The sequence below is a fragment of the Callithrix jacchus genome, chromosome 7, assembly GCF_049354715.1.
Source record: "Callithrix jacchus isolate 240 chromosome 7, calJac240_pri, whole genome shotgun sequence".
Classification (NCBI taxonomy): domain Eukaryota; kingdom Metazoa; phylum Chordata; class Mammalia; order Primates; family Cebidae; genus Callithrix; species Callithrix jacchus.
This window is the reverse complement of record NC_133508.1, coordinates 154,388,885-154,410,785: the sequence shown is the minus strand read 5'-3', so window position 1 is coordinate 154,410,785 and position 21,901 is coordinate 154,388,885. Positions and strand designations below refer to the sequence as shown.

The following is a 21,901-nucleotide window of genomic DNA, read 5'->3' as shown; positions in this document are numbered from 1 at the left end:
CCAACAAATGTGTAGAAATCACCCCAGGGGAAAGTGCCCCAAAAACGGAGAGTCCCAGACCACCTGCTCCTCCCAGTTCTGTGGCTGCAGTGGGTGGGTGCAGCAACCATAGCCCGTGTATAGGAGTTACCCCTGCTCCCTCCAGCATTGGCCCAGCCTGGACGTGCACAGCAACCAAGCTTGAGGACTCAGTTAAGCTTTTCAGAGAAAAAAAAGACACTGTGATCATCTGGCAGATCACGATCACTGTTTAGTGCCACAGGTAAGGACTGCTTGTGATTGCTTGGAGGCGACACTTGGCAGTGACAGCCTGGGAGAAGCACGGGCAGTTAACAGCACTCTGCACCACTCATGGCTGAGACTGAGAGGAGCCTTTTACAGCAGCTCTGAAAGCAGGTGTTCTCAGACTTGACCCTAAACACATCTCTTTCACCTTTTTCTTAAGTGCCTGCTGGCACATAACCACTTGCTAAAATTGTGTCATTTGATGCTAAATTAGGAACATGTTATATGGAAGGAAGGGAACCACTCTTCAGTGAGCACGCATGCCCAGGCAGACTGTGTGTGATAGATTTCTGCTTCTCAGGTAAGCCCTGGGCTAGAGATACTTGAGACTATTATGGTGGTGATCTTTGGAGGGAAAGCAAGAAGGCCTGAGGTCTGTGTTTAAGACTGGACTAGAAGGGCCTCACCTGCAGTTTATTATACTCTGAGGGTCTGGAAATCCTTTGTGCTTTCCATCAAAAAGCCAGACGCTAAGGCAGCAGACAGAGGTACAGTTACAGCCATATCACCCAGGCAACACCCAGAAAAATGGTTCATGTAAGCTCACCTACTCCAAGTAAGAGAGCACGGGCAGAATGCTTCCTCTTAGCCAGCGGTTTTCAAACTTGAAGGTAAATCAGAATCACCTGAGGGCTTATTAAGCTACATTGCTGATGCACCTCTGACTCAGTGGGTCTGGGCCCGCCTTCCTAGCAAGCTCCCAGGTGATGCTGATAAACTGGTCAGGGACTCGTTATGTTGAGAACCACAGCTCTGGATCACACAGACGTGTACCAAAGAAGCGACGAGGGCACAAATTCCATTATAATAGCCATCTTTATTTGTAAAAATCCAGATATAAAATGTATTCTTTCAGTCTTTCCGAATGTTCCTTTTTTACAAAAACAAAAAGGCACATAAAAACCTTCCCCGCTGTCATTTCCACAGATGGATGGTTTTCAGGCAGCCCTCCCCCCTCCCCCCATAGAGCTACATGCTTCATTCCAGGACGTCTCGCTTCCCCACATGCTGCGGTGCTTTCCTACCAGGGTAGAGTTCCGAACTCCAAGACTGAAGTACACAAAGAGGGGGTGGGTGACGGATGCAGAGTGTGTGGCCTGGTGCTCCACGGCGTGCAGGATGGGGTCTAGTAGTAGGTTTCCTTCTCCACCCAGCCTGTGGGTGGCAAAGAGACAAGACATGCTACAGTCAGTCTTCCTCACTCCAGCATTACAGAAATGGAAAACAGGGAGTAAGAACCAACCTGAGGATGATGGGGGTTGGGTATGCTGAAATCCAAATTCAACATGGGACTTCAACTACACTTATTTAAAATTTATAGGAATACGACATTGCCTGGAAAGATGGTTCAGATTTCTGACAGGTTTTCACTAAATCATACTTGGTTTGTATTTTAAAGTCTAAAACATGACCACTCCTCAAACTGTAACTGAGATCCACATTCTGAAGATGTGACTACGGTCAGTCTGCTGGTCCAATAACCTTAGCCAATCAGACTGACCACTGAGGGAGCCCATTCACTTTGATGGAAACGAAAAGCCAACAGCGCTACAGCCCCGCCCGCGCCTCCTCCAACCAAAGTCAGAAAGCCCGTAATTACCGCCAGGGCGTCGCCTGATGATGAGTTTTCTGACTTCGTCATATACAAAGATGAGAAGAGAGTAGGGGAAGGCACAGAACCACCAGGTAGGTCTGGAAATAGAATGAGGTACCAATTTATATGCATGCAACTACAATTCAAATAAAGAGGAGAAATTGCACGTCACCACAGTGACAACGAAATAATCAGCCTGAAAGGAGAAGCCACATACAGTCACAGTTAACTACTGAGTCATTAACAGAACAAATAAAAATGTCTTAAAACAGACTGCTACTTTGCGTGCCCAGGGCCTAGAGACACGTAAGAAATCAGCCTGCAGACTCTGAAACGAATCCCTACTCACCTTCAGTTTGGATTTCATAAGACTTGGTTTACAGGATGAGCAGAGCAGAGTACATTTTCTTTTCACAGGGCAACTGAACATTTTGTTTCTTTCATTTCTAAAGTGTTTAAGAAGCTTTTAAGACCATCTGCCTAATGTCCTGGCATTTGAAGATAAAGACCTGCCAGTGTGGGGCAAAACCAGTTTGTTCCCAAATCTGATCTCGCTGAGAACAGTATTTGGGATATGCAGCTCTGTGCTCTAAGTCCTGGTCCCGGGGACTGAAAAAGCTGAACCCAAAGGCTTCCAAGGGGCCTAGAAGCTGAGCCACACAGTCTCCAGCCTGCTGACAGGCAGCCTATGTGATCACCAGCTCCTTGCTGTGGTGACAAAGGCTGTCCCTGGGCAGGACTCTGGGGGTCTCCTCCCTCTTCCTGTGTGTCTGCCACAGGAGCTAAGAGATGACCTCATTTAACTCAGTCACCAAGTAACTGAACCACCTTCCAAAATTAGGCAGAACCTGTCAGAACAATCTCTTTGGTGGTAGCAAAAAAAACAAAAACAAAAACAACAACAACAAAAAAAACCCACAGAAGGACCCAGAGATGGAAATACCCACTTTTCAGTGGATTTCCATCAGCCTTTTTGGAAATCTCTGTGACCTCTCCCACCCTCTCTTGATACATAATGGTCCAAGCTGACAGAATTCAACTTGGACACGGCTGGCCCCTGCTGTATACCAGCTCTGTATAGGGAGCTGGGGAAGCACAGAGAAGGAAGACACCGTGGCCCATGCCTTCCTGATTAAAACCTAGCAAGGAGGTGAAATGACAAGTAACAAGTAATGCCAGGGAAGAGGTGCAAGTGCACGGCCCTGAAGGGACAGGCTCCAAGGAAACCAGCCGTGACGGGACTACCAGGATTGCCAGGGTAGGAGGGAACAGGAGGAGGGATCTGAGGGGAGGAAGCATCCTTACCAAATGCAAACCAAATACAAACAGAAAACCGAATTCACCTAACATGAGCTTGGATGGTTCAGATGGGTCTGAGCAAGCATGGGGACAACGGGAATTCAAAGGAGACTAATGCTTTAAATCAAAAGCTTTCTCGAAAGAACTTACACATTTCAATCAAGTTGCAGCTGCTTAACTTCAACCAGTTACCAGGCATCACCAAACATACTCAATGTTGCAAAAAGCTAAGTGTGTGATAAACCCTCTACTTGAAAATTCAGGTTGATCAGAAATGCAGAGTCATTTACTGGGTTTAAAGATCAAATCTACCCATGACTGGTCATAAAATAAAAGGGACCTCAGATCTGCTTCTCCAACCTTCTTTGTTTGAGAGCAGAGGATTCAGAGTCCCAGAAAGGTGGAGGACTTGTAATGGACAGTGATTAAGCAAATCAAGATTTGGGCCCGGATGCCTAAGCTCCAGCATACCCCCAGTTGGCCTCTGAAGACAACTGGACTACAGCTGTAGCAGACCTGAGTGCTCCATGCAGTTCACTGTTGAGCAATTCTATGGAGTTAGAGCCTGTGTGGCTTCATCTCATCTTGGGCCCAATTCTAATCACCACCTGCTGTCATGGAAGCCTCAGAATTTGCTAGTCTGATTTACTGACATGTCAAACCTTCCCAGTTTTTCAGTCCATAGGAGTTTTTGTATATGCCACTCAAAGTTCTGAAAATAACAGCTATTACTGTAAGTCATTGTGGGGGGGGGGGAAACCCACACATACTATTTCATACTTTCTGGGGCTACAAGAGGGTCAACTTACTTGAGGGGATACATCCGAAGCGCAACACCCATTCCAGGGCAGTAGGAAAGGAAAGCAGCCAGGGCAGTCTCTTCAAAGAGGCCAAATATCAAGATCTTGTTCCTAAAATCAAAGTGGGGGAGAAAAAGCTTAAAAGATGCAAATAAAGGTTTATCTTCTGATGCTACGCATTCAAGTGGCAGATCAACATCTTTATGTATTAGCTGTTCGTGAAAACTTGGAGGTCAGATGAAAGAACTAGAAACTTGCATTTCTTGGTTCCTAAATTTGCCGTATAAGCTAGAGCTTCCAGAAACCTGGCTCTATGTTTCACACGTTGAGTTTTTGGCAAAGGGTTACAAATCACCAGGCCCCTTCTTTGAGCCAAGGCCTTGACATGTCCTTCATTACTTACTTCATCCCCTGCTGGAAGACTGAATTCCTCCTGGTCTTACAGATGACCAAGTCAGCCCACTGCACCACCACGATACTGACGAAGAAGGCTGTGTGGCAAGTGAACTCCACGATTTTCCTCTGCTCATAGGTCTGAAATGCAAGGCAGAAGATGAGCTCTGGCTTTTCACCTGCATGGCCGGCGGCAGTGAGGAGCTGTGGCACAGCTCAGGGGAGAGGTGTCCACTTACCCACTGCTGTCCGTAGCTGTCTTCCACATCGTTGATCCAGCGGTCATCCCAGTCCACTCGGAGGCCCAACAGGTGAAGCGGGAGGAAGCCATTCTCAGCCAGAATCACAAAGTAAGTAAAGAAGCCACCCAGGGCCTGGATCATACCTAAGTGGGAAAAACAACCCGATTACTAGAACCTCACAACACAAGGGCACCTGCAGAGCCTTCAGCTGATTACTGTAGCAGGCCCAGAACAGCACATATGGCGTGTTTCCCACTGTGTGATAAAAGCACAGGAAGTAACTGCTGGGTCACTCACAGGCTATGAGGGATGGGATGGAGCATCCCAGAGGTATACTCCAATTTCAGGGTCCTCTGCTTTTTGAGTCACCTTTTGGAGCTTACACAGACACATGCTTACACAAAGGCATGAGTGCCTTGCTCTCAAAACACCCACCTCTATTATTCCCTGACCAGCTGCCTCTATCAGGGCATGACCCTTAGGGGAAAATCTGACCAATAACTTCTTTTCCATCTCTCAGAATTCCTACATGCTGCCATTTTTCTAGCCACTGTGGCATCTTCTGACTCTTCACACTTTCAGGACCCCCCTTCAATTTAACCATACTGCTCCAACTTCCTCGGGGCAGGCTTTCATCTTAAACCACCAGAGACCTAGTCTTCCTTCCTCTCAGAAGCAGGCCTTGGAGAAGGTCAGGACGGGCCACCAGCCAATTACTATGTTGCCAACAACTGTTCAAGGAATCTCTGCCATAATCTGCACAATGTTCTACTCTGTTCAACTTTATCCAGATGTTCAGCTATGTGACCCATTAACCAGGAGAATAAGACATCCGTGGTGGCTTCGACGGGTTTTCTTGAAGGAGCCCTAGGCAGGGGATTTAAAAACGAATGGCATGCTGACTGCCCTACACCTAGACCGCCTGTTGGCTAGTTATGCTCCCCTGCGGGGGCAGAAGTCTAGTGTGAGGCAGACGGAGGGTCACCCTTTGGTGGTGACCTACCAGCCAAACCCTCAAACACATATGCCCTCTCCAATGCCTAACTCTCCATCCAAGTGAGTGACAGATAAGTGTGTATCCCCAGGGAAAGTGGCCTCTGCATCAATATACACATTCCTCAGAACTCTGCATTGTGTTCCGCAAGGCTCAGTGAGGAAGGACATCTTCAGTTCTCAGAGTTGAGCCAAGTTTCAAGGTGCTCAGTATAAAAAACCAGTTTCCACAAAAGGTAACTGGGCAAAAGCAACAGACGTATTCTCACATGGAAGAGAGTTTAGAGAAACTCCACAGGCTCACCCTAGACCTGAAGGTCACCCTGGATTTGCAGTCTCCGAAATCACCCCCGACCTGAGGTGGACACCATCACCTCAGATGCCTTAGATGTGCCAGCTCCCCACTCCAGGCTACAGCTTACCAATCTGCCCATAGGCCATGCTGATCAGCCGCTCATTCACAAGTTTGTCTGTTTTGGGATTTCTGGGCTGTCTCTTCATGATGTCACTCTCAGCCTGCTCATAAGCCAGGGAGATGGCAGGAACCTGGGGAGGGGTGGGGAGAAGGAATTTAGAGTTACCAAAAATAAGGAAACTAATATTGTGAACCTTTTGTTATAAAATTCTTGGCCTCCCATTTAAAAATCTTTTAGGTGAAGTATACAAAAATAAACATTCCCATGTGTAAACAGATGTCAGCTGCTGCCTCGAAGAGCGGTAATACTGATTCTGTGATGCTGGGGCTGGGACACACACTGGACGTGGGTCCTGAGAACTTCTTTTCCCAATGCCAGCCTCATGGACCCCGGGAGCACAGTGCCAGTGAATGAAGACACAGCTCACACCTCACTACTATCAATCTGTGGCTATTGTGACACTCACCATGTCAGTGCCCAAGTCAATGCAGAGGATGGTGACGGTCCCCAGTGGTAGTGGAATGTTTGCGATAATAAATATCAGGAAGGGGGTGATCTCGGGAATGTTACTGGTTAAGGTATAAGCAATGGATTTCTTTAAGTTATCAAAGATCAGACGACCTATGAAAGCAAGATTTTTTACTGTTAGCTTATGAGACAAGCACACTGGAAACTGAACATATCCAAGAAGTGTACAGAAATGGATGCCGATGGGCAGTATCTGAATACGATCTTGGCGTACACCTTAAGAAGCTCTCACCTTCCTCTACTCCAGTCACAATTGAGGCAAAGTTGTCATCCAAAAGAATCATGTCAGCAGCTTGCTTGGACACATCTGAGCCAGCAATCCCCATGGCAACCCCAATGTCTGCTTTCTTCAAAGCTGGAGAGTCATTCACACCGTCACCTGTCACAGCCACGATAGCGCCCTACCCCGGAAAAGGGAAGACCAGTGAACACAAACCACTTCTTCTAGGGATGGAAACAGTAAGCAAACCCTCATTACAGACACTGCTCCTTTTCTACTGAGACCCATCTATGCAGCCTGAGAACCGTCACAGTCAAGTATCCACACAGGCCCTACACCAAATAACAACGGAGAAGTGACAACAAACATAGCATCGCAGCATTAACAAGGGCTACTCGATGACTCTGGTGTGTGGCACTCCAGAAAATCCCATTCCTGGATGCACGCCCTGTAGTCTCCTGGCCACTCACATCTCTACTGCAGATATTAGGACCTCTTATCAGATGACTCCACTGAGGGGTCAGGCTCTGGGACACAGTGGATACCTAGACTTTAAAGTGCTTCTGTCCCTGCTAAACCATTAACGAGTCACCCTCTTTATGCCTGGGAGCTTCCTACCGGCCTATTTATACTGAGTCCAATACAGCCAGGTATGCGTCCATCACCATTGCTCCATTTCCATTGGAACTCCGATCCCTAAAGCCAACAGTGCCCAAAGCGGCCTGCCCCTTGTGTTGCTGACCTGTCTCTGGCAGCCTTCCACAATGATGAGCTTCTGCTGAGGGGAGGTCCTGGCGAACACAATCTCAGTATGGTACTTCAAAATGTCATCCAGCTGCTCGGAGGTCATGTCCTTTAGATCACTGCCATGTACTACACAGGCCTTGGCATCCCTAGAATGAGGACAAAAAAAAAAAAAAAGTCACGTATCACATCACCAGCACAGCGCTCATTACCTCAAGAGGGGATGTTCTTATGCAGATCACTTTAGAAACATAACCTAGAGGGAATTTTCCCCAGCAAGTGAAAGTTATTCAGTGTTCAGTACTTTACAGGTTACAGAGCATTTTCATCTATTTTATCTCATTTGAGACTCATGTGGGACGGGGTTGCTGCCTGTATTCTTCCTTTCCCTATATTCCTAAGACACACTGAAATATAACCAAGTTTTAGCTGAGTGTGGTGGCTCACACCTGTAATCCCAGCACTTTGGGAGGCCGAGGTGAGCGGATCACTTGAGGTCAGGAGTTTGAAACCAGTTTGGCCAACACGGTAAAACCCCATCTGTACTAAAAATTCAAAAATTAGCCGGGTGTGGTGGCATATGCCTGTAATCCCAGCTACTTGGGAGGCTGAGACAGGAGAATCGCTTGAACTCAGGAGGCGGAGGTTGCAGTGAGCCAAGATCATGCCACTGCACTTCAGCCTGGGTGACACAGCGAGACTCCATCTTAGAAAAAAAAAAAAAAGAGAGAAGAAAAGAAATATAATGAAGTTTTAGAAAGTGGCAGAGCTGATACAAGACGGACCCCTCCCAACCCTAACGGAGGCTGAAAGGTCCCTGAACTTTAAAACAAAACCAACTTGCTGTTACCTATTTTACTTCATTGACAAATGTTTCCTGTGTCTGCCTGAACGACCTAAGTAATTATCCCTTGCTTACTTTATTTTGTTAGTGTGGACCTGGAAAGTGTCAAGGTGCTAGGTGCTAGGCAGTAGAGTCAGTGGCTAACAGCATGAAATCAGACGCTAGACTGCTGAATGTACTGCACGACTTCACCAGATCTGAGGTACTTCAAAGCCTCTCGAATCCTCAGCTTCCCCACTCTGAAAATAATAGGTCACCATATCAAGCCCTTAGAACAGCAAATACCATCTAAGTGCTAGTTATTATGACTTGCTCTTACTTAACATCCTCCGTAGCAATGACAAGGTTGGTTTCTGGCAGTGCAGGTGCATTTCCTACTCAGAGCAAGCCTAGACGCAAACCACTATAGAACCATGCCGAAGATTTTAAATGATCACTATTTGCTCGTTCACAGCAGACTGTGATTTGAGCTTCCTGCCTTACCTGGGGTTCACCTGGTTGACTGGGATGTTGAGGCGGGCAGCAATGTCTTCTACAGTCTCATTGCCTTCTGAGATGATGCCCACACCTTTGGCAATAGCTTTAGCTGTGATGGGATGGTCTCCTGTGACCATGATGACCTATAATAAACAAGACAATGTGTCAAATGCAACTGTCAAGTAAATTACCTTAAAAAAAGTCTTCCACGTCAGTAGGCAAGAGTAAATACTAAGGATGATTCAGCTTAGACCATCAAAAGGAAAGGAATGCAAACATAAAACTAATGAACATCGATTAGCCAAAAATATAAACATATGTATGCACAGAAAGGAAACACAAAGCCTCAGGTTTTATCTTGGTACACAATCACTGGCATACATAGTATCTATTCTTCCTTCTACAGTCACGTAAAAATACTCAAAAATTACTTAAACCAGCAAAGAATGCTGCTGGCTAGCGTTCCCAATTGGCCCAATTTGGGGAAAAGCAACATGTGGCAAGAACTCGAAACTGTTATTTTTTTGATGCCGTGATTATACTTAGAATATACTTTAAAAAGCAGCAGTCGGAGTGGTGAGGGAGTAACTTCTACAAAGCTTTTCAGGGCAGTATTAATCCTGAGAGGAGGCCGGGCATGGTGGCTCATGCCTGTAATCCCAGCACTTTGGGAGGCTGAGGCGGGTAGATCGCTTGAGTCCAGGAGTTTGAGACCCGCCTAGCCATCATGGTGAAACCCCATCTCTACTAAAAAATACAAAAATTCGCTGGGCCTGGTGGCTCATGCCTGTAATCCCAGCTACTCAGGAGGCTGGAGCAGGAGAAGTGCTTGAACCCAGGAGGTGGAGGTTGCGGTGAGCTGAGATCGCGCTACTACACTCCAGCCTGGGCAACAAAGCGAGACTCTGTCTCAAAAAGAAAAAAAAAAAAATCCTGAGAGTAAAAAACAGAAACATCAAATACCCAGAACAGGATACTAGTACACTTGAGTAACATTGAGCTACTTAAACACAGAAAACATGCCGTTCACTGCATAAGATACGTTAATTTAGAATAATGCAAGTATTTTAAAACTTGAGTCTTTTGCTCTTTTTACTTTGCTTACATTTCTTTTCTAAACAAGGGATTTCTGAACATGTTAAATTCCTAGTGCGTTTACACCACCATATTTTAATACTGTTCGGTCTTTTCTGACTGCAAGTAAAGCTTTGGAGACGAGACATTACTGCCCCAGGTGAGATAAACAGCCGGCCACCGGGACCTCGAAGGGCAACCCTGACTGAGGAGGGTGTCCCAAGGCACTGAGAGATGAGGCCACGGAGGCGCCGGCACCACCTTGATCCCAGCGCTCCGACATTTGCCCACGGCATCGGGAACGGCCGCCCGCGGAGGGTCGATCATGGAGATGAGCCCCACAAAGCACAGATTGTCGACAGGGAAATTCACATCGTCGGTGTCAAACTGGAACCCTTCAGGAAACTGCTCATCTGGCAGGAAGAGGTGGCAGAAACCTGCGAAGAGGACAGGAGCCTTTGAAAATTTTAATACTACAGGCAGTGATGGCAGGCAGCCTATTCAGCCCATCTACCTTTCACTGGAATGTTTAGTTTGGAAGATTTTTCAAGTCTATTTTTGTAACAAGAGTGAGGGCTTTAACATTTATGAATGATACAGAGTCACTGAAAGAAAAAAGAAATTCGGAAGACAGAATCCATCACACCAAGCCTCAAAGGAACTGTAAATTGTTTCACGTGGAGAAGACTAAATTGATGATACTAATTTAGAGCACCGGGATGTTAAGGGTTCTAGACTTGCCCACTGGTAACAACAGTAAATTATCTGGATTTGGCAAATCATGGGATTAACTGTCTCAGCTACCTTCTCTGGAAAAATCAAGGCCATACCTCTGCTCTCTTGGTCATGTAACTGAAGTATATTACCGAGCACCGATATGGGACATCATTCTAGCTACTTCTGAGGATAAGTACAGGTCAGAGGCATTCTGCCCAAGGGCTTTATCATCTAGTATAGTCAATGCCAGAATCAAGATAATATAAGGCATTCCTTTCAGTGTTGTATGAAGGTTACAATGATCTTTAAAATAGAATGATATGCCACGTGGACTCGAGAGAGACTGCTTCCACTGTGGGGTGGTGGAGGCAGGGCAGTGCAAAGTACTTCAGAGAAGACAGAGAGAAGACAGCAGTCCTCCGGTTGCATAGACACATACTAAAGATACCATGAGTTAGGTTTACCCAAGTCAAGAACAATAGGAAGAATCACGATACAAAATATTATAAATGCCAGTTCCCCAAATACATTAGACAACGTAAAGTGAACTTCTTCGCCTCAGTAGCCATCAGGGTAGAAAAAATAGGCAGCCATTCAGACTAAACGTTTACCGTCAGTCTGGTTTCTGAGCCGCGTGCTTAGGTGCTGAAGTGAATTCAGCACTTTCCAAGGCAGCCAGGAACTAATTATGTCTAACTTAGACACACTAATTAACTTTAATTTACTTAAGCTTATTGTTCATGTTCATAGCAACAAAGGTTAGATAAGATCTTCCACCATTTTTTTTGTTTTTAAAAAACAAACAAACAGAAGTGACTAGCGTGAGACCAAACGTCTAGGTACAAGTCAGAAGTGAACCGTCAGGACAATTCCCACAGCCCAACACACTGAACATTTCTCCAGCACTTACTGTTTTCAAAATAATAGGGGGCAAATAAACAAGTAGGAGGATTGCCCCAGAAAGATGTACAGGAAGGTCGACAAGTCATAGAGGTTACATGGGATCACTCGTTAACTGTCTACCAAACTAGGTTACTTGACAGAAACATGCCCAGGTGCTTTGTTACCAGGTTATCTGCGTACCTAAGACTCGTTCTCCGAGGCCCCCCAGCTCCAAGTAGGCATTCTGAAAGGCATCTTTCAGCTCCTCATCAAGGGGCTGCTCCTTGCCATGGAGGAGGATAGAGCTGCAACGGTCTAGGATCCTTTCTGGGGCACCCTTCATCACCAACAGGTGTCGGGGCTCCGAGGTGTTGGGGTTCTTATGAATGGACAACTGTGAAGGATTGTTGAGATGTAAACATTGGATGGTTGGATGTGTGGCAATCCACAGTGGAAAACGAAGCTTCACTTACTATTTAATAATTGCTCTAAAAGACCCAAGATCCCTTATTTCTGAACTCTGAAGTATCTTATACTCGTAACATACTTTGAATGCTACAGAAAAAATAAAGAGCACTATGATGTATTCATAAATTCCTGACACTTGTTCACATTAAAAAAAAAACACACACACACAAAATTTCAGGACACAGGGATTGGGGCACACTCTCGCACACATACCTCCAGGCCTCTCTCCACAGGCCCCAAACCACAAGTATTCCAAAGGGCTCAATAGTGTTTTTTAAGAGGCTTCATTTATCCTGCTGATATTCAACTAAATTATGACAGTCTGTGTGTAATCAAGGGTAAAATTTAAAGCTAAAGCTTATAAAACTCCAAAGGGAGAATATTTTCTCTTCCTGTTCATGTACCCCCCGCCTTCTTTGTCCTCCAGCGTGCCCTCGCCCTCTGAGTGCCCACTGATCTTCAGACCTGGTACTTGTTGGTGGAGTTGAAGGGTATCTCGACGATTTTGGCGTATCTTTCTCTCATCTCCTTCACAGAACCACAGCACAGCTCGATGCATTTTAAGAGCGCTGACTCAGAAGCATCTCCCGCAACTGCCCGCTGTGAACAGACACATCATCTGTAAATTATCTCAAAAAAATTTCACTGACGCATCATTGAAAAACAGGAAAAATAACCAAAGACACATTCCACTCTTGTCCAACATAGCAGAGGACAGGCAAGAAGGAAGCAGTGGTGTCAAGTGGGACAGGAGTCCCTCTAGCCCAGACCACTGCTGTTCACAGCACTTCGGACTCAAACCCCAACCTCCTTTCCTGCCACACAGCAGCTTCTAGGGAAAGAAGGGTGTGGGAAGGTGTCACCTTCCCTAGCAGAGGTGTAGCACACCCTTCCAACCGACTCCAGTCTCTTTTTATCTTCCCCTGGCCTAGTGAAAAGTCTCAAAGCCAATGCTACTCCCAACTACCTATTTCTGGTTATTTATCCGAAAATACCAAGTGAGAGACTAAACGTTTATAGCACCTTTCATTACCCTAGAATTTATTTAAAAAATGCCTTAGGGTCTCAGGACTGGAGACAAACTGCCTGTGTCAAGGGCAAGGTAGAGGACTTTACATTCTAAACATAACTGGCCTGAAGGACGTGAACTGAGGCTGTTACCAGCTGAACAGTAATAAAATCTGACCAGGTAACATTTTAGTTAAAGCGCACGCTTCAGGTGATACACATATTTTCTGTGATACACGATGACACACTTGTATTTTGACATACTGAAGGCATTTTCACTTGTAAACAACTTTTACATAGAACCTTTTAGAATGGTAACATGTAAGGCTGCATATGCAGATGAACAAATTAATGCTCACAAGTATTGCAGCTCCACAGAGCAAGAAAGTTGGCCAGGTTTGGAAAGAAACAAAAAACAAATAAGTGGGGGTCATTTTAAATCAAAGCCAGCTACTTTAATAAAAGCAGACTAGAGCTGCCGCTTCCTCCTCACTTTTAGTAATGACACCGCCAGCATGGCCCCACTCTGGAAGTACTCAGAATACAGCTTCTGCTACCTTTCTGCGGTTTTTAAGTCAGGAAAGATTTGGTACTTTTGGGACCTGTTGCTCAAAGCCTAGAACATTTCCACTTTGAGATAAAGAAAACCATGAAACACTTATCTCAAGTTTTATCCCCAAGATAAACAACATCACCCTCAAATGAACATCGATTCAATGCCAAGAAAACCTCTGCAGAATAAATGAACTGTGTCCTCACCCCAGAAAGCATCTGAGTTACATCCAAGCCATTTTCCCTTTGGCAACTTAGTGGACACCCACAACTACTACAGGCAGCTTCACAGAGAACGTGGGGCCCAGAGAGCCTCACACAGCCCCCTCCTCCTCCGGGACTTTACACAAATTCACGATCCTTCTGAGACTGCATCTTCACTTGGGCAGCACAGTAAAACCGCAGTCACTTCAACTGCATCAGAATTCCACAGGCTGAAGCTGAGCTTATTTTGGCCTGGAGCTTATTTTTACATCATTAGTAAACAAGCTAAGAACCAATAAGATAAGATAAGCTGAGCTATTTCAGGAAAATAAATGGCTTAAAGGATTTACTGGAATCTACTGTATCCTAATATGCAAAGACGATTATGGAGTCACTACAGCCCTCAGCCCTCAGCTCTCACTGTCCACTAGGTTAGGTGACCATATAAACTCAAGAGTAATAAAAGCAGATGAATTAGGTTTTTTACCAATGAAGACTCTCCTCCCATCCCACTCTGGTCAGATTTTTACTGCATCTTCCCTTTTTAATCAACCTCCATGGAGCAGGGGGTCCTATAATACATCGAGATCTACAGGCAACACAATGGAAGGTACACACAGGAAAGTACCATACAGATGGCTCCAGTTGTCCTACAGTGAACGGTCACACACACCGCAAAGGTAATGTGCTACTTTTAACACTCAAATGGCAGTTCTCATGTGCTGTCTACACCCCTCCAAAAGGCAACTCATCAGTTAACTCCTGAGCATACCTTAAGAATAGGTAGGTTTTCCTGGTTAGCCTGAAACACTGCCCTGTTACAAAGACCTGCAATTCTGGACAGAGCAAGCCAGGTAGCTGAAGTCTTGTCAAAAGAGACACCTGATGGAGGCAAGAAAACACAACAGGAAAATAATGCATTAACCTCAAATGCTATGTTCTCAGTTCTCCTATTAAAGTCCCATAGAAATCTGCAGTGACACATCTCATTTCCCAATTAATGAAACCAATCATGTTTTAGGCGTTCTTCAATCAGGTTTGTAGGGCAATTTAAAGTTTCTACCAACATGCAAAAAAAAAAAATCAATATTTCATACCCTCGACTCATTACTAAATGTTTAAAAAAAAAAACTGCCATGAGCTTAAAAAACAAATTTCATGCGATTTCTTAAAAGAAGCAAGCGAAGCCAGCAGGTGGCTGAGGTGTGTGACAGCCCTGGCCTTACCACTCTGATTCTCTGTCGTATCAGCTTCATGGATTTGATTGTCAAACCACATGTGGGCCACTGTCATCCGGTTCTGAGTCAGAGTTCCAGTTTTATCCGAGCAGATGGTGGATGTGGACCCCAAGGTCTCCACAGCTTCTAAGTTCTTCACTAAGCAGTTCTTCCTCGCCATGCGTTTGGCAGTAAGTGTCAGACAGACCTAAAAAATATTAGGAAAATTATTACTTCATTCGACCAGATTAGGATTCTACACAAATTCTTCCTACACCCTAATGTGGAAGAAGTTTGTCTAAAATTAAATCTCCCCAACCTTCTTCTGAAGTCTGAAGAAATAATAAGGGGAACCCATACATGAGGCTTCTCCTTCCTTCCAGAAAAGCAATCTATTAAGAAAAATAACAGGATCCTACCACAGTCTATCCCCCACTGGATCCCAAGTTCTCCTTTCTCCTCTGCACTGTTCTGGATCACAGGATAATTTAAAAGCAAAATGTATGCTTTGGGGTTATTATCTTATGTATAAACACATGCTGAGGTTTTCTCACTGTCAAAACTCACCATGTCATATGGCTCTGAAGAAAAACTATTAAACATGCAGAATAAAATACAAGTTGGCGATCCCTTAGAATAGGATAGCAGACAAGTTTAACAATCACGCAAGATGATCTGAGTCAGGGTGACCATCACCTGCCTCTTACCGTGACAGTGGCCAGCAAACCTTCTGGCACATTGGCTACGATGATACCGATGAGGAAGATGACAGCCTCAAGCCAGGTGTACTCAAGGATGAGAGAAAGAATGAAGAAAGACACACCCAGGAACACAGCCACACCCGTGATGATGTGGATAAAATGTTCAATTTCTGCAGCAATGGGGGTCTGGCCTCCTTCGAGCCCAGAAGCAAGTGTGGCAATTCTTCCCATCACAGTGCGATCCCCAGTGTAGACAACAATACCACGTGCGGTGCCTTTAAAAGAAGGGGGGGAGAACTGTACCTAATTTTATCTAACCTGAAAGAAGCCACAGATTTTACACAATTACATAGCATGGCTTAAAAAAAAAAAAAAAGTTGACCTGACAACAGCACACTCTTTAAGGGCCAGCTCTTTGGCTGTATATGCTGTTTGTCAAAGGGACTTCAACCCATTCACAGGACAGCAGCTCCAACACCCATGCCAGGCTGGTGGTGTTGAGAGAAGAGGCAGGGTGGAGGGAAGGGAAATAGCCACCAGGTTTCCTGCCAGCATGGAAGACACCTCTGCTCTGTGCTCGACACTGTTGTCAGAAATGGAGCCAACAAAACGCAAGATTGTGCCTATGGTTTTGTTTATGTTAATGCCCGAGAGAAATACCACACCATGTTCTAAGTGCCAAAAAATGGCCTACCTTCAACACAATTGGTTGAAAAGAAGGCAATGTTCCTAGTCTCCAGGGGGTTTTCATTTGTGAAATCTGGAGACCTCGTCTGGGGTTCTGATTCACCAGTGAGTGAGGAGTTATCCACCTGTATGTGAGAAAGAAAGGAAAATGTCATGTGACTCTATCAGCCTCATCATGGGGTACTGTACCCCCTCAACTCGCACTGCCCAAACAGCAGAGCTATGAGCTTTGTTAAAATATCCACCTTGCAGCCATTTGCAGATATGATTCTGAGGTCAGCAGGAATTCGGTCTCCTCCTTTCACTTCTACCAGATCCCCAACCACAACCTCCTCGGCATTTATGCTCATTTTCTCACCATTTCGAATCACAAGGGCTTGCTTTGGAAAGGAAACCATTTATACCGTTAGTATACCAACAAGGAGAGGGTAATGTCCAAAACAAGAAAATCAAGTTAAAAATGGTCTACAATCCTAATTATCTCAATACACAACAAAGATATGATTCACTCTTTTATTTATGCAGGTTACAAAAACTTGCTTTCCAGTTTAAGAGAGATTGCTGTTACATGGTATGCCTGCATTCAGAGTTTACCTTCCAAAGAAAAGCTGCCACTTTTTTGGGGTAGAAGGAAAAGAGGTGGTTTTGGGTGGGCTAGAAGACATCCATCTCTCTGATGGAGTCATATTAATACTGGGAAAGCCTTAAATTCCCACTAAGTCACAGGCTGACAAGCTTGGAGAAGGACAAAGCATCTGGTACCTGAGGGACCATGTTTTTGAAGGATTCCATAATCTTTGAACTTTTAGCTTCCTGATAGTAGGAGAAGCAACCAGTTATAATGACAACGGCTGATAGCACCACACCCAGGTACAGCTGGAAGGGAAAAGAAAAGTTAAGGCCGATGGCTCTACGCAAGAATTAGGGACATTCAATTCATTTTTTGACTGAATAAAAAACAGATTTTTCAATAGAGAAATCAAGGTTTCAGAAATATGGAACTCATGTTTTCCTATTTATCCTTCCAGAGACCACACAGGAAGGGTCAGAAATGGAGTCAGCCACACCAACACCTGATCACTAACTGGACGTTTGGAAATGTTCTAGATCCATCTATGAAACAAAATGTTTTTCAACCAACTTGTGGATTTTGAAGAATGGCCACCAGCATTTCCAGACAGGTGACTGTGCCAACAGTAAAAGCTGTGCTCTGCCATCCAGTGGGTGGCGGCAGGGGCCTGACAGGGCTGCCTGCTCAGCAGTACATGCAGGTGGGCTTCCCACTTGTAAGAGCATCTACACGTGGGTGGTAGAAAGAGGAACTGGAAAAAAAAAGGATGGGTCTTGAAGGCAACAGCTGCTGACACTATTCTCCAGTGTTCGTAACTATCAAGCAATGAGTGGTAATTGAGAATCAGTGGGAGACAAGACAGAGAAGAAACCTGATGTGTACTACAAATCCACACGCTGAATGACACAACTCACATTATCGTTTTGAGGTTCCTCTTCTGTAGCAGCTTGGATGCTATAAGCCAAGAAACAAAGAATTGCTCCAATCCACAGTAACATTGAGAACCCCCCAAAGAGCTGCCGACAAAATTTGATCCATTCAGGAGTAGTGGGAGGGGGAGTGAGGGCGTTGGGACCATCTCGCGCCAGGATCTCAGCTGCTCGAGCAGATGTTAAGCCCTGAGAAGCAGAAGAATATAAATAAATAAGGCAAATCGTACGAGCATTTACAAGCCAATATACTTATCTGATAGCTGGACAGCTGCAGCAAGGATTTAAGGAAGAAACCAAATGTCCCAAGCTGGAGAGCCAAGGTAAAACCTAGCAAATTCCTCCATGAATAGTTCTCTGACGAGCCAGCTCCAACAGGGTTCAGGCAAACAATTGCCTACATTTCCCAAGGAAACCGTAACACCCAGATTCAAACTCTTCAAATTGACCCATCAATAAACTTGAATCCAGCCTGGTTTCTTCGAAGTTTTAGATCAATGGATTCATGCCAAATTGTATTTCTACCAAAAATATATCTATTTTCACAAAACCATTCCGTTTTGCAAATTAAGAGCTTTGAGTTTTCTGTGTATTGATTCTGTCAATTGGAGAGGGGAAAAAAAACCCTCTCCAAACATCAAAGGAGAAAGAACTTCCTGTGGAAATCTGCTGGGTTAACAGCCAAGTTTTAAATATACAGCTTGATTCTTTGCTTGTCTGGCAGGGAAGCGCTCACCTCCAAGTGCATTAGCCAACTCCCAGGAAACCTGGGGACAGAAAGGTGTTCACCCGAAAAACCCACTCTACTAAAGCCTGCTGTTTTTCTAATGGGCCTTAAACCCAAGATCCACTGACAGCAGACAATTAGATATAGGCTCTCATTAAGAGAGGAAAATTAGGATCATTTTTATACTATCAAAATACCAAGCTAAACAAAAGAAAATAGTTTTGTCTAGAGTATCTATTTATCTGTATTCTGTGCTCACGTTACCAAGCATTTGAGTGCTAATCTACATGCTAGGCACTAAATTCAGTGATTTCATTAACTTGTTCAATTCTCATGACAATCCTTTTTAGGCATTATTAACCTCATTTTACAAGTAAGGAAATAGACCCACAGCATTTGAGTAATGGGCATAGGTCAGAGAGAGCACACTTTATAAGACTCTAATAAAAACTTAAGTGAGATGATACATGTGAAGGGGCTGGAGACTGCCTGGCACAGTGAGCACAGTCACTGCGGCATGTTGTTCTGAGTCAAGTCGAGGCCTCCTCTTGGACCTTAGAGTAACTGCGTCAAGAAAAACACTTTCAAGCCACATTCTTCTCTATTCTCTTTTTTTGAGACGGAGTTTAGTTCTTGTTGCCCAGGCTTCAGCGCAATGGAGTGCACTCTCAGCTCACTGCAACCTCCCTCCTGGGTTCAAACAATTCTGCCTCAGCATAGTGAGGAGCTGGGATTACAGGCATGCACCACCACGCCCAGCTAGCTAATTTTGTATCTTCAGTAGAGACATGGTTTCGCCATGTTGGTCAGGTGGTCTTGAACTCCTGACCTCAGGTGATCCACTGCCCCCACCGGGCCTCTTCTCTACTTTTACATCACAACAAACAACACAGAATATGACTTCTGTGACCAAAGGTGTGGCGGTTTCTCCCCATCACCAAGGTTTCCTCCAATTCAATTCCAACACTATCTACCTGGAAAATCAGAAAGGTGGAACAAGATTAGAGTCCTGCCTTGGGGCAGGTGAAAGGACAGGGGAGAGAGATTCTGTTTCCTGAAGCCTGAGGTCTACCACACCCATCCCTATAACAAAAGACTGTAATAAGGGCTATGGGAGTTATGAACCAGAAACTGTGGACAAAAACCAATATTTATCAGAACACCACAGTATCCATGGCTTTTGATGCCTTACTGAAAAAAACACTACATATTCGCTTGTTATTCAAGTTATTCCCAGACTTTTCAGTGATTACCTGGAAAGAAGACACCCCTAGACTATTTACTTTTATTACATTTGTTACACATTTAATATCAAAATCCAGGCCGGGCATGGTGGCTCACGCCTGTAATCCCAGCACTTTGGGAGGCCGAGGTGGGTTGATCACGAGGTCAAGAGATCGAGACCATCCTGGTCAACATGGTGAAACCCCGTCTCTACTAAAAATACAAAATTTAGCTGGGCATGGTGGTGCATGCCTGTAATCCCAGCTACTCAGGAGGCTGAGGCAGGAGAATTGCCTGAACCCAGGAGGCGGAGGTTGCGGTGAGCCGAGATTGCGCCATTGCACTCCAGCCTGGGTAACAAGAGCGAAACTCCGTCTCATAAAAAAAAAAAAAAAAAAAAAAATACATATACATATATATATATATATATATATATATATATATCAAAATCCTCTTAATAATAAGATACACAATGCCTATTTTACGAAAAGCTTTCTTTAAATTTTGTGCAAAACAGTTTCCAAATAAATGATAAAGTAAACAAATGATAGTATAATCGTAACACACTGCAATGGGCTAGCTGGGAAAAGTGCAAAAATGTGAACTGTTGAAGATTCAACTAGGTGAAATATTCACCTCAATTTAACCCATGTAGAAAAATATAGGGGAAATTTATCATCAAAAGGTCAAGGCATAAGCATAGCTTTGAAGCCAACTGCAAGTCTTCGGCTCCCACTTACTGGCTCTCAACTACTATAAAATAGGGAAAATAACATCAGGGATTTTTTTCTTTTTTTTAAACATCAGGGACGTTTTCAGGGAAAAGAAAACAGTAGGATATAAAAGCCCAAGCTCTGTGCATGCCACATAGTAGATACACAGATGGTGTGTGTCATTTTCTTACTGGTGCCTCTGAGGTTAGACCTGTGTATTACATACATTTTGATATATATTTATATTTTGATATATATATATATCTGTATGTAATACACGTCTAACCTCAGAGGCACCAGTAAGAAAATGACAGAAAATACAAGTAAGAAAAAAACATAATAGGGAAAACTAGGATTCTATACAACAGCTTTCAAACTAGAACATACCCGGCTCAAGTCTGTTCCATATTTACGATGAAGTTCATCAAGGCTAAGTTTATGATCATCCTAAGGGAAAACGGAAACAAAGGAAATAGTTAAACACTGTAGTACAAAAAATGACCCCCAAAAAATCAGCATTACTCATTACGATCATGAGACTGAATAAACCAAGTGCAGATGTTTTCTTCAGTGCAGAAGCTGGTATACTTTTCCCCGTCACTTCGTGGCTTCGCAACCACACAGCTGTCATGACAGCTAGCTCTTCGCTGGAGAATGGCTAAAGCTGAGTGACAGTGGCCCATCACCACTTGCCACAACACTTCAGAGAAACCCAGCAGCTCTCAGGGATCTAGTAAAACCTTATCTGCCTTCCCTGATGACCAGGTTGGTTCCAGGCAGGGTAAGTCTTGGAAGCTTCCATAGCCTGGAGAGACTGAATTTCCCAATGTTTGATACAACCCAGAGAAAAGCAAAGACTCGTGATATCAACCCCAGTTCCTTCTGTTGATTTCTGCTTATGCCAGAGTGACTGAGTAACCTTCCAACCCTCTAACAGCTTTTAAAAAAGAAAATGTTCGACAGTAACCTCTACAATTACATGAGATCTGTATAACTGCTATGATCTCTTTTAATATAATTACCTGGCTGAAGAATACAGTGAGGCTTGGGGGTAAGTGTATAATCCAAGAGATAGGATACAATGAATTTTTAATAAGGATGGAATACAACATTCCTCCTAGTACTTACCATAGAAACTTCTTTCTTCAGTTCATCCATGTCCCTTTCTTTTTTGACCTTTTTGCCCTTCTTATCACCTTGTTCCGAAACAGCTGCAGGTTCATATTTATCACGTCCAACCTGCAGGACAATGTGGGAAAAGTGAGGCTGTGAATTACGTGCCTCATCTGAAACTGAAAATACTGGAGTAGGGGATTTTGGTAGTTTTTAGGGTAGCCAAAATTTGGAATAGTCATTACGATAATAGTCACAAAAACGTATGCCCTTATATTG

General features: G+C 44.3%; 1 protein-coding gene across 2 annotated transcripts in view; it reads right to left on the bottom strand.

The window, feature by feature from the left end:
• Positions 1 to 1,082: 1,082 nt before the first annotated feature.
• Positions 1,083 to 21,901, bottom strand: part of ATP1A1 (ATPase Na+/K+ transporting subunit alpha 1) — a 31,649-nt gene continuing 10,830 nt past the window's right edge. Inside the window, exons 2-23 of one of the 2 annotated variants that reach the window (XM_002751282.7) lie at positions 21,638 to 21,748; positions 20,897 to 20,956; positions 17,831 to 18,034; positions 17,108 to 17,221; positions 16,591 to 16,725; positions 16,353 to 16,470; positions 15,665 to 15,933; positions 14,967 to 15,165; positions 14,513 to 14,622; positions 12,442 to 12,576; positions 11,710 to 11,902; positions 10,171 to 10,346; positions 8,842 to 8,978; positions 7,513 to 7,663; positions 6,783 to 6,951; positions 6,489 to 6,643; positions 6,029 to 6,152; positions 4,611 to 4,756; positions 4,382 to 4,512; positions 3,988 to 4,089; positions 1,886 to 1,977; positions 1,083 to 1,440 (exon numbers count right to left, since the gene is read on the bottom strand). In XM_002751282.7, coding sequence (XP_002751328.1) covers positions 1,412 to 1,440; positions 1,886 to 1,977; positions 3,988 to 4,089; positions 4,382 to 4,512; positions 4,611 to 4,756; positions 6,029 to 6,152; positions 6,489 to 6,643; positions 6,783 to 6,951; positions 7,513 to 7,663; positions 8,842 to 8,978; positions 10,171 to 10,346; positions 11,710 to 11,902; positions 12,442 to 12,576; positions 14,513 to 14,622; positions 14,967 to 15,165; positions 15,665 to 15,933; positions 16,353 to 16,470; positions 16,591 to 16,725; positions 17,108 to 17,221; positions 17,831 to 18,034; positions 20,897 to 20,956; positions 21,638 to 21,748 — 3,060 coding nt within the window. In that variant the 3' untranslated portion in view covers positions 1,083 to 1,411. Of the gene's footprint in view, positions 1,441 to 1,885; positions 1,978 to 3,987; positions 4,090 to 4,381; positions 4,513 to 4,610; positions 4,757 to 6,028; positions 6,153 to 6,488; positions 6,644 to 6,782; positions 6,952 to 7,512; positions 7,664 to 8,841; positions 9,487 to 9,622; positions 10,347 to 11,709; positions 11,903 to 12,441; positions 12,579 to 14,512; positions 14,623 to 14,966; positions 15,166 to 15,664; positions 15,934 to 16,352; positions 16,471 to 16,590; positions 16,726 to 17,107; positions 17,222 to 17,830; positions 18,035 to 20,896; positions 20,957 to 21,637; positions 21,749 to 21,901 lie in introns of those variants that run through there. The other variant, XM_078332847.1, reaches the window with a different exon arrangement.